General features: G+C 54.5%; 1 protein-coding gene across 1 annotated transcript in view; it reads right to left on the minus strand.

Annotated features, from left to right (window-relative positions):
- The window catches only part of NRXN2 (neurexin 2), a gene marked incomplete at its 5' end in the record, with an annotated part of 99,512 nt that extends 87,255 nt beyond the window's left edge, over positions 1-12,257 (minus strand). Inside the window, one exon of the mRNA XM_040465792.1 lies at positions 11,576-12,257. Within this exon, the coding sequence (XP_040321726.1) occupies positions 11,576-12,257 (682 nt within the window). The remainder of the gene's footprint in view (positions 1-11,575) is intronic.
- Position 12,258: the final 1 nt, after the last annotated feature.

Consider the following 12,258-nt stretch of genomic DNA (forward strand, 5'->3'; position numbering starts at 1 on the left):
CATGCGCCTTTACGTATCTACGTGGGTCACAGACACAGACCTTCTTTTTTTACCTGCCAGCGGCATCCCCCAATGGCTGTGTATACCACGATTTTCTTAAATAAACTGCAACACATCGCATTTATGGCAGGGGGTGATGCTGGGCTAGAGAGGGGCCGCCGGGAGAACCCCTGGATCCCCTTGGAACCCGTGGGTTAAGGCCCTGGTCAGTCAGTGCCAGTGTCTCCCCAGCACCCGTACAAACAAGGAGGCCCGGTGATTTCGAGATACTCCAACATGGCTGGTATTTCAAAGAGTATTCCCACCTGCCGCAAACGTGGGTCGTCGTGCCAGGCTCCGGAAGGTGCGGCGACCAAGCTTGGCCTGCTGGCCGCCCACGTCTTCCCTCTCCTGGCTTCCGAGAGACCCACTGACCTCTCCAGCTCTGCTGCTCTTTGCTATCTGCTGATTCACCTGTGTCCCTTGCCTGCCATCACGGACCCCTCCAGGCTCAGTCCTGCGCCCTCCATGCTCCTCCCTGCCCCCTGCCCTCCTTGGCCAGAGCTCGCTTCCGTGGCTTAAGGACTCCCAAACCTGTGTTTTGCAGATTGGGCCTCTTCCCTGGATGCCAGATCGGCGTCCCCATCTGTCTGCTCAGAGGTTACTCAGACAGCTCCCCGACCTCCAAGCGCCAAAGCCATGCCTGTCTCCACCCCCGCCACAAAGTGCCCATTCCCCTGCATCTGGCAAAGGCACTGCCTTCAGCCAACACTCCTTGAGCACCCAGCATGTGTCCCCCCGCTCTGCCAGGCTCGAGACGCCGTTAGTTAGCTAAGTGCCCAAGTGCCCATGACCCTCAACATGCATCTCACACATCAGCCCCACAGCGATCTCAGGAGCTTGGTGTAGTACCTACTCCTGTGGGCAGAAAGGGAAGCACCCCCCCCGCAGCACAAAATCACCTTTGACTTTGATCACTGCGCTCCTAGGTCATCATAGCCCACGCCCTCACCCTTCACCCCTGGTTTCCTGCAACGGAGCTTCCCCCTGGTTGGTCTCCCTGATCAAGGTAGGCACCCAGAAATCAGCCTTGCCCTTTTGTCATACCAATCGCCTGGTCCTGTCACTTCCACCTTCTAAAACCTTAGAAGTGTTTTTCATCCCTCCATCCCCCCTACACCCCCAAGTCCAGACCCCCCCTCAGAGCCTCCCCTCGGAACATTAACAAGCCTCTTAAATGATCTCCCCCTACAGCCAGTCTTTTCCCCTACAATTCATAGTCTGCAAACCACAGTGGTCCAACCAAGTCACAACCCTGCTTAAAACCCTCCAAGGGGGGCGCCTGGGTGGCGCAGTCGGTTGAGCGTCCGACTTCAGCCAGGTCACGATCTCGCGGTCCGTGAGTTCGAGCCCCGCGTCGGGCTCTGGGCTGATGGCTCAGAGCCTGGAGCCTGTTTCCGATTCTGGGTCTCCCTCTCTCTCTGCCCCTCCCCCGTTCATGCTCTGTCTCTCTCTGTCCCCAAAATAAATAAACGTTGAAAAAAAAAAAAAAACCCTCCAAGGCTGGGGCGCCTGGGTGACTCAGTCGGTGAAGTGTCTGACTTCAGCTCAGGTCATGATCTCACCGCTTGTGAGTGTGAGCCCCGCGTTGGGCTCTGTGCTGTCAGCCCAGAGCCTGGAGCCTGCTTCCGATTCTGTGTCTCCCTCTCTCTCTGCCCCTCTCCCATTGGTGTTTCTCTCTCTCTCTCTCTCTCTTCACCCCCTCTCAAAAATAAATAAACATTAAAAAACATAAAAAATAAAAAAACCTCCAAGGCTTCCTAATGCCTCCAGGATACAGTCCAGTCTTCTCAGGAAAGTACATGCAAAGTTGAGCCATGCCTCCCTCCCACCTCCTTTCCTGCAGCAGTCCGGGCTCCAGCCCCACCCACGGCTGTCCATTTCCCTAATGTGCCACATTTCTGCACATACCGTTCCCTCGGCTTGAAACGCCGTTCTCTATCCCCACTCCTGTCACCCTCAGCTGCCTGAGAAAGCCAACTCTTGTTCTAAGACCAGGTCAGTTACACCTCTGTTTCTGGTCCCAACTGACCTCCCAGTCAAGGCTAGCCACGCCTCTTTTTTTTTTTTTTTTTTTTTTTTGCCACCCTCTTCTTAATTTTTTTAAATATTTATTTTTGAGACAGAGAGAGAGGAAGAGCGTGTGAGCGGAGGAGGGGCAGAGAGAGGGGCAGAGAATCTAAAGCCAGCTCCATGCTGACAGCGGAGAGCCCGAGGTGGGGCTTGAACTCACAAACCCCAAGATCATGACCTGAGCTGAAGTTGGATGCTTCACTGACTGAGCCACCCAGGCGCCCCTTTTAAAAATTTTTTAAAGTTGATTTACGTTGAGAGAGAGAGAGAGAGAGAGAGAGAGAGAGAGAGAGTGCACACAAAGAGGGGGAGTGGGAGGTGGGGGGGAGGGGCAGAGAGGAGAAAGAGAATTCCAAGCAGGCTCTGCTCTGGGGGGGGGGGGGGGGGCAGGATGCGGGGCTCCAACACACGAACTGTGAGATCACCACCTGAGCCAAAACTGAGAGTCAGACACTTAACCAACTGAGCCCCCCAGGCGCCCCTGGCCACCCCGCCTTTGTGCCAGCTTTCAATATGCACATTGTGTTATCATTTCACTTATTGTAGCTCCATTGCGATCGCGTTTCCATGTCTGCTTCCTGACTGGACTGTGTAACATCCAAGAGCAAGGACAACGTCTCATTCATCTCTACCTCCAGCTGTGTGCACAGTTCCTGGCTCAGAAAAAGGCATGCCTATGTTTGTTGAATGAATAACCAAAAACACTTCTCACATACCGAGTACTTCAAGTGTTCCTGGCTCTTTCCATGCATTGTTTCACTTCCTCACCGTCGCCACCTCAGCAGGGCACACTGTTTCCACTCTTGTAGAGATTGGGGAAACTGAGGCTTAGAACGTGGAAGAAACTTGCCCAGTAGGCACACTGCTGGTGAGGAACAGACCCAAAATCTGAACCCACATCTGTCTGGCTTTCATACTGCCAATGGGGGGCAGGGGGCGCCTGGGTGGCTCAGCTGGTTGAGCGTCCGACTCCAGCTCAGGTCATGATCTTACAGTTCGTGGGTTCGAGCCCTGCGTCGGGCTCTGTGCTGACAGCTCGGAGCCTGGAGCCTGTTTCGGATTCTGTGTTTCCCTCTTTCTCTGTTCCTCCCCCACTCATGCTCTGTCTCTCTGTCTTTCAAAAATAAATAAAGGTTAAAGAAAATTAAAAAACAAATACTTCCAATGGGCCACATCCTTGGCTGGAAGTCAAGACTTTTTAGATGCCGACTTTAACCTACAGTTTCTGATCTTAACTCCCTCGAAGCACAGCAATCCTGGTCTCCTCATCCGCCCCGACCCACCCTGCCCCACGACTCATCTCCTAGACTCCTCATTCAGGCTGTTCACCTGGAGAGAAAACCCTTGCCCTATCCTTTCCACCTCCACAAATCTCACTCAGTCCGCCTTCAAGATCTCGCCAAGTCCCGCCTCCTCCTTGCAGCCTTCTCTGACCACCAGGGTTAATAATCACGGTAACACTTATCGATCATTTAGAATAGTGCCTGGCGCGTTGTAAAGGATTTCCGTATAACTCATTTAGTCCTTACAGCAACATTATAGCCTCCATTTTACAGAGTAGGACATTGAAGAACAATGTGATTAAGTAAATGGTCCAAACTGACACACACAGCAAGCAGCAAAGCCAGATTCAACCCCCGGGGCAGCCCTCGCTCTTAGCCACTCTGCCATTGGAGGCTTTCCTTGTGAGTATGTGTCTTCTCTCTGGGCTCTTACGCCAGTCACTCCCTGCACTACTCTCTCGAGCCTGGGGCCGTCTCTACAGCAGAAACTGTCAGGACCCTGGGTATCAGAGGTGATCCCACAACACGTGACCTCAAGTAGTCACCTTTCACACACAGGGGGCTTACCCGCCCCACCAGAGGGCATGCGTGGTATTGCCTAACACGAACTCGAGATCCCAGCAGGTTCATAATCAAGGACAGTGATGAAGACTGGAACAAACGAAAAGAAAAAGTTCTGAGCGGCCGAAACGAACATCCTTCACAGTGATGCCTGAAAGACTGTTATTTTCGCACAGGAGAGCCTCTCGGACCTTACCCAGAATCCACTTACTGGTGGTGACACACAAGCCTAACACGCTTGGGAATGCTGATTTTCCAAGTTCGCAAACGGAGAGACAGAGAGGAGAGAGAGAGAAAGAGACAGAGAGAGAGAGAGAGGGAGAGAGATGGTTGTGGGCTGCTCCTTGACAACTCCTCGTAAGGGCGGAGGTGGAAAAATCAGCAAGAGCTAATATAAGAAATCCAAAGTACAGCAGCCAGGCATCATTTCAGGCAGGGACAAACCTCAACGAAGGAACGAACCACTGTGTGACAGTGCGATGCAACACCTGAGGGGAATCACAACACCCTGAGTCATCCGGAAAAGGTGAAATCACTCTCCAAATATTATGCTTAGTGAGGCAGAGGGGTGTGCAACGTATATCTCCGAAAGATTTCCATCCGGGATGCTCTTTCATTGTTGGTGAGTTGTGTATTTTAAGTGGGATAACGCTCCACTTCCCAGGGTGAGTTCCTCCCCCAGGGCTCCAGGAGACTGACATGTTACCGATCGATTTCTCAGTGCGGGGACAGCTGGCTGACAAATACAGTAATGCCCTCATCACATCCTGGCTTACGGGAGGAGCTGTGACCTGAAGAATTTGGGGGGTTGCTGGTTTCTGATGAAACACGGTCGCTAAATACCCCAATAAACCAAAGGCAAGTAATTCACGGACACAGCTCACCCGCTGAGTCTTTGGAGGCAGAATGGACAAAGGTGGGGGGCAGCAGGATTCAGATTCCGGCTTTTATATCGCAGGCGGTGGCCACGAGGAGTGAAAATGACCTAAGGCATTCCAGACACCTAGCAAACGCTCACCAGCTGTGAGGCCCCGGGCTCTGCCCCCTTGACTGTGTGATTCCGTCTCTTTTTGTTCCAACTGCTCCTTGGCTGTGTCTGCGGCCACTCCTCTCCCTCCACCTCCCAACTGTGGGCTCCTCTGAAGTCTCGTCACCTTCTCCTTGGCCACCTCCTCTGATTCCAGAGCTTCAAATACTCTCTCTCTCCACACACGCCCGTGGTGCCAGGGTCTCCCTCCGCAGCCCTGCCTCCGGCTCAAAGCTCTGGTCTCCACATTTCCGGCAGCCTGGATGCCTCCGTCTAAGAACACTGCGGGGCAATGCAGCTCAACACGTGCGTGATCTGTGGCGCAACGCTGCTCCCCGCCCGGCTTCCCCTTTCCTTTCACCCCTCTACCTCCTTGCACCGCAGCAAACCGGAAACCTCATCACCTCTGACTCCTCCCTGCCCCGCAAGAAGCAGAGTCCTAAAGATTCCAGCGACAGCTCCCAAGTACCGCCACCCTCCCTCGCCACTCCCCAAGACAAGCTAGATCCAGGGCCTCAAGATCTCTTTCGACCACCCAAGTCTCTCCCAACTATCTTTTTCTATCTCCCGACCGATTTCTCCACTGCCTAACTCTGCCCCCCAAAATCCTTCTACACCACACTCCCAGCTCCTGATATAGAGCTCTGCTGATTCCTCTATCTGCTCAAAATTCTTTTGTGGCTTCATTTGCCGATACCCCGTACACAGCCTCCAGTAAATGTTGGTTGAATGATTTAAGTCAAAACTCCAAGACCTGGCTTCAACCTACTTCTCCCGCTTTATTTTATGTTATTTATTTTATTTATTTTATTTTATTTTATTTTATTTTATTTTATTTTATTTTATTTTATTTTGTTTTACTTAAAGCTTATTTATTTTGACAGAGAGGGCAACGGGGTAGGGGCAGAGAGGGGAGACAGAGAATCCCAAGAAGGCTCTGCACTGACAGTCAGATGCAGGCTCGAACTCACGAACCGTGAGATCATGAGCTCAGCTGAAATCAAGAGTCGGACGCTTAACCACCTGAGCCACCCAGGTGCCCCTGATCCCCCTGCTTTCGACTCCACCATTTGCCTTATATTCTTGGCGCCCCTCAATGGCCATGATGTACACATCCCTCCCTTCCACGCCTTAGTTCTTGCCAGGGCCTGCACATGGGGGTCTCCTCAACCCAACCTTCTTCATCCGTGTTCAAGGTCAGTCTTCAATAGCACGCGTCTTATTACTGATCACCACCCTCCAACTTGTAAACTATCCCCTTCCTAAAAACCCCAAGGGCACTCTGCTTGTGATAGTAGTACCTTCTAGTCGTGTATCAGGTATTCCTTTAACCTCTACAACAGACCTGTGAGACAAGCACGCTTAGCCCCACTTACACACAAGGACAAATTGGTCCCCACGTGAGGCACCCACCTGCTGTCACGGGCCCAGTGAGGGCAGAAGTCAGATTTAAACCCCCTTCTGAGCCTCAGGAGTCTGGGGTTTAATCACTAAGCTGCACTGCCTAGCTGCATCTCTTTGGGCACGTACCACACAATTTTGTGTTGTTCTTTTGCCGTTGTTGATTGAGCACCTTCTATGAGCCAGACGCTATTCTAAGCATTTTACGTGAATTAGCTGATTTAGTTCCCATAACAACTCTGTAAGGTAGGTACTCTTATTACCCCCATTTTCCAGAAAAGGAAACCAGGGTGGAGAGAGCTGAAGTCTAAGGTCACTGCCCAGGCAGTCTGGCTGCAGAATCTGTGCTCTTAACCACAGACTGGACTGCTTTTTTTTTTTTTTTTAATCTGTTTCCCCAATTAAACAGTCAACTCCCAGAGCAGTGTCTTATTCATTTCTGGCTCCCCTTCAGCTCTCAATACATGGCCCGTCACGAAGGAGGCCTCAATAACTACTTGTTGAATTGAACCACCCACAAACTTAGGAAACACGCACATGAGGGGCCCCTGGGTGGCTCAGTCGGTTAAGCGTCTGACTCTTGGTTTCGGCTCAGGTCAAGATCTCGCTTCTGTGAGCTAGAGCCCTGCCGAGGGCTCTGTGCTGGCAGTGCGAGCCTGGCTGGGGATTCTCTCTCTCCCTCTCTCTCTCTCTCTCTCTCTCTCTCTGCTCCTCCTCTGCTCTGCTCACGCTGTCTCTGTCTCTCTCAAAAAGAAATAAATAAACTACGGGGCGCCTGGGTGGCGCAGTCGGTTAAGCGTCCGACTTCAGCCAGGTCACGATCTCGCGGTCCACGAGTTCGAGCCCCGCGTCGGGCTCTGGCCTGATGGCTCAGAGCCTGGAGCCTGCTTCGGATTCTGTGTCTCCCTCTCTCTCTGCCCCTCCCCCGTTCATGCTCTGTCTCTCTCTGTCCCAAAAATAAATAAACGTTGAAAAAAAAAATTAAAAAAAAAAAAAAAAGAAAGAAAGAAACTAAAAAAAACAAAAACAAAAAAACAAAAAACAGATATCCTAACAGGGAAGTTCTCAATCAATGGGTAAGCCCAGACCCAGGAAGGCAGCGGGGGATTCCAAAGGACCCACAGATCCATATGCACACCAAGTACTGAAGGCAGGTTGATATGTCTTGCATATAAAGCTAAAAAAATTTTTCTAAGGTCTATTTGATTAACCACAATGGCAAACATAACATCAAAGTCATCTAAAAGCTTTCCTGAATTCATAGTAGCTTTGAGCCATCTATTCTCACAGCAAACGGATACAAAAATAACTACTATTTGGAAAGGGTACTGCGAATGACTGACCTTTAAAAATGCCCACGATCTTGGGGGGCCTGGGTGGCTCGGTCAGTTAAGCATCAGACTCTTGGTTTCGGCCCAGGTTATGATCTCACGGTTCGTGGGTTCGAGCCCCACATCAGGCTCTGCACTGACAGCACAGACCCTACTGGGGATTCTGTTTCTCCTCTCTCTCTGCCCCTCCCACACTCATTCATGGTCTGTCTCTCTCTCTCTCTCTCTCTCTCTCTCTCTCTCTCAAAATAAACTTTTTTTAAAAACGCCTACAATCTCAAAAAAGTTGAGAATCACTCAAAGCAGATAATGATGAAATGACTGGAGGTCACCTGGGTGGCTCAGTCGATTAAGCGTCCAACTTCAATTCAGGTCATGATCTCGCAGGTCATGGGTTCGAGCCCTGCATCAGGCTCTGTGCTGACAGCTCAGAGCCTGGAGCCTGCTTCGGATTCTGTGTCTCCCTCTCTCTCTGCCCCTAACCCACTCGCATTCTCTGTCTCTCTCAAAAATAAACATTAAAGGGGCGCCTGGGTGGCGCAGTCGGTTAAGCGTCCAACTTCAGCCAGGTCACGATCAGGTCCCTGAGTTCGAGCCCCGCGTCGGGCTCTGTGCTGACAGCTCAGAGCCTGGAGCCTGCTTCGGATTCTGTGTCTCCCTCTCTCTCTGCCCCTCTCCTGCTCGTGCTCTGTCTCCGTCTCTCTCATAAATAAATAAACATTTAAAAAAATTTTTAATAATGAAATAACTGGAACTTCTGGGGAAATGTGGGGACCCTGGCCCTGAGATCTAGCTCAGAGATGAGGAGATATTCCCCTCAAAGTCTTCGTCCTCAACCCCAAAATCCAGGGGTGGGAGTGCATTCCTTTCCTGGAATGGGAAATGAGATGGAATTCTCATCCTGGCTGGATGAGAATGTTCTAGAAGAAGTCTAATGAGCACAGGATATCGCAAAAGCTGCCCAGGAAATAGGAACAAATGTAAGGAGAGGGAATGAGGTCACAGGGTGGGGAGAGGAAGGCCAATCAGTAGGGCTGTCACTGGACCTGTCATCTCCAGACACAATCAGTGCGTACAACCCCGTGCCAACCCCCAACATATATCTGAAAATATCGGCGGACAGATTTTCATATACACATACAGCCTCACCCAAGACTTGATTCTCTCAAATGCTTATTAATGTCTCTTAATTCATTCCACAAATTTTTTTTTTATTTTTTTTCAACGTTTTTATTTATTTTTGGGACAGAGAGAGACAGAGCATGAATGGGGGAGGGGCAGAGAGAGAGGGAGACACAGAATCTGAAACAGGCTCCGGGCTCTGAGCCATCAGCCCAGAGCCTGACGCGGGGCTCGAACTCACAGACCGCGAGATCGTGACCTGGCTGAAGTCGGACGCTTAACCGACTGCGCCACCCAGGCGCCCCCACAAATTTTTATCAAACACCCACTAAGTGCCTGGCACTATATTAGGTGCAAGGAATACAGACAAAGCACCACCACTATCACAAACCACAACAGCTACCCCATGCGCGCACACACACACACACACACACACACACACACACGATGGGTCAGATACACAGCCATCTCCCAGCTCCAACACAGCTAACGCGAACATTCACCCCAAACACATCCAACACGCCCCCCATGATACACACACCTGTCCCTCCCACACACACGGACGCCAACACCTCTCTGCCACACACCCGCACAGCCCACATTCGGAAGCACACACCTTGTGTGACTCACTAGGAGCCTCTGGCCAATAAATCCCTTCAGGGAACGGACACAAGGGCTCTGACTGACCAGTGTGCCTCTGGCTGCATTTTTCATATGCTCGGGCCCAGTTCTGCCCATGAGACGGGCTACTGTAACCTCTCTCTAACTCAAATTCCCCTTCCATCAAGTTGAAGGGGTGGTTCATCCCATTTTCTCTTTATTTATGTATTTATTTATTTGGGAGAGAGAGGGAGGGCAGAGAGGGGCGGGGAGAGAGAATCTTCAGGAGGCTCCACGCTCAGCACGGAGCCCGAGGCTGGGCTCGATCCCAAAACTCTGGGATCATGACCCGAGCCGAGATGAAGACTCAGACACTCAACCGACGGAGCCACCCAGATGCCACCATCCTGTTTTTCTTAGAAAGGCTCGGAGGGGAAAGGTCATAGAGACCAGAGAATCAAATCCAAAGTCATGGAAAGAAAGATTCCTTACGGAGTTCCAGTGTCTCTGAGGTCTTGCATTAAAACACACGCACACGGGTATCTACGCCTGAGCACACGCCTTACGCGTGTGTACTATTCACTCTCCTAGGCACTGGACTCCTATCTGTAAACACTACTAGTCAAGCAGACCATCTGCACGGAATATACGCACTGCCAGACTCGCAGCCTCTGCGTGCTGGCAAACACACACAGACACACACGATCATAGTTTAGGGAGCACCGGAACTCCTGGGAGAAAAGGTGAGAAGGTGTCAGGTGACTTCATACACACAGTTCCTGAAGATACATCCCGCCGCTTGGTACAAATAACCCCACAAAAGCAATCCAAACGCTTTCCTCATGGATCCCTCTACCACAGCGACAGATACACAGTCAAAATACTGTGCATCCCAAACCCAGGGCCACACCTGCAGACTCAGCTCCTGGGGTGGCTGTCCACACGCCGGCAGCCAGGGGCACACCCACCCCCAGAGCAGTCCCAGAGCCGCACCAGTTTGTGGGCACACACATGCACCCGCACACGCTCCCCAAAAGACTCTACGGCTGGGCAGGGGTGGAGGGGCGGGGAGGGGATCAGACACACACAGCTGCTAGGTGGCCCACAGCTTCTAGGGGTCTGCGGCTGGGGAAAGCATGCCTGCGGCCACCGACCGGGGCCGAAAGACACGGCCACCCCCTCCCCCAAACTGATGGGGACCGTCTCCCCCACGCCCTCGCCAGCCAAAGTACCACAGATGCCTTCCAGTCCCCCTTTCCCCATCCTCCTGAACCACAGCCCGCAGAGTCCCTGGCCCCTCACATCACTCAGCTCCGCCTCTCGCAGCTGGGGCGCTGGTGAAAGCTCTCCCTCCCCAAAGCTCCCTTTCCAGTCACAACCTCGCCATCCCCACTCTCCCTCACCTGCCGCCGCAGCGCCGGCGTTCCCTTCTCCCCACTCCCAGGCCCTCATCCTCCGGTCCCGCCCCGGCCTCACCCGCCGCGCTCCCAGATCCTCACTCGCAAACACTCACAGGCTTCTGCCGGCAGCACCTGCCGAGAGCGCCAGGGCCCGCCGCGCCCCCGCCCACACAGGCCCCACCCACCGCCCTTCACGCCCCGCCCCGCCTCGGGCCGGCCTCTCACCCTCCGGGCCCTGCACCCCGCCTAGCCTCGCGGGCCACACGGGCCTAGTTCAGGACTCCGCCCCAGGCCCCAGACCTTAAGCCCCCCGCAGTCCCCGCGCACAAGACCCCGCCCACACAGATCAAGAGCACACACTCCCTCACCCACCCGCCCCACAGGCCCCCCCAAGGGCCGGACCCTCATCCTCTCGCCAGCCCCTTACAGGACCAGACCACACAGCCCTACCCACAGGTGGCCCCAGGGCCCGCACTGGCCACGCCCACACGGGGGTCACTGGCTAGCCACACGCTCCCTGTCCTTGGGACAGGTGTCCTCACCGCCGCTCACAAGGGCACGCCTCACGACCCTCGCGTGCAGGTACACACTCTCACACGCCCTCGCGCCCGCCGGCCGCAGGCGCCCCCCCCAGGCCGCACGACCCCAGGACACGCGCGCAGGCGGCCCCTCGCTCCCGGGCACCCCCCCACACACCCCCTCCCCCCGGCGCCCAGCAGCAGCCACCCCCCTGCTCACCTTCGCTGCAGAACTTGCCGCCAAAGCCCGTGTGGCTGCAGTCGCAGCCCACCTCGCCGGGGGCCAGCACCGTGCAGAGACCGCCATTGGCACAGGGGTTGCGCGCAGGCGCGCACAGTGGGTCCGCGGCGGCGCCGCGCAGGCCCTGGCTGCCCAGGAGCGCGGGAGGCCGCTCGCCCAGCTTCAGGTTGGCCAGAAGGCCGCGGAAGGGCGGCTCGTACTTGACGGTGCTGAGGGTGAGCGCCGAGAGGCGCACGTCGGGCGGGATGCCGCCCACGAACAGGTCGCTGGCCACCTGCATCTCACGCCGCTTGGAGCGCACCTCGGCGGCGCGGGCCTCGCCGTCCACCGCCAGCGCCGTGCGGCGCGCGTCGCGGGTCAGCAGCACCATGTGCCAGCGGTCGTCGGCCACCGGCGTGTCCAGCTGCAGCGTGGCCGGCTCGGCGCACGAGAGCGTGAAGCGCAGCCGCAGGCGCCCGTCCACCAGCAGCAGCTCCAGGAAGTCGCAGTCGCCACCGTCGTCCAGGTAGAGCAGCAGCGCGCGCGTGGCGTTGGTGCGCAGGCTGAAGCTGAGCTCGCCGCTGCTCGCCGCGCCGGCCCAGCGCGCGTAGCGAGCCCACTGCCCGGGGCCGCCGCCGAACTCCAGGCCGCCCGCGCCCGCCGCCAGCGTCAGCAGCAGCAAC

Source organism: Herpailurus yagouaroundi, unplaced genomic scaffold, assembly GCF_014898765.1.
Source record: "Herpailurus yagouaroundi ecotype Mexico unplaced genomic scaffold, PumYag 569, whole genome shotgun sequence".
Lineage (NCBI taxonomy): Eukaryota > Metazoa > Chordata > Mammalia > Carnivora > Felidae > Herpailurus > Herpailurus yagouaroundi.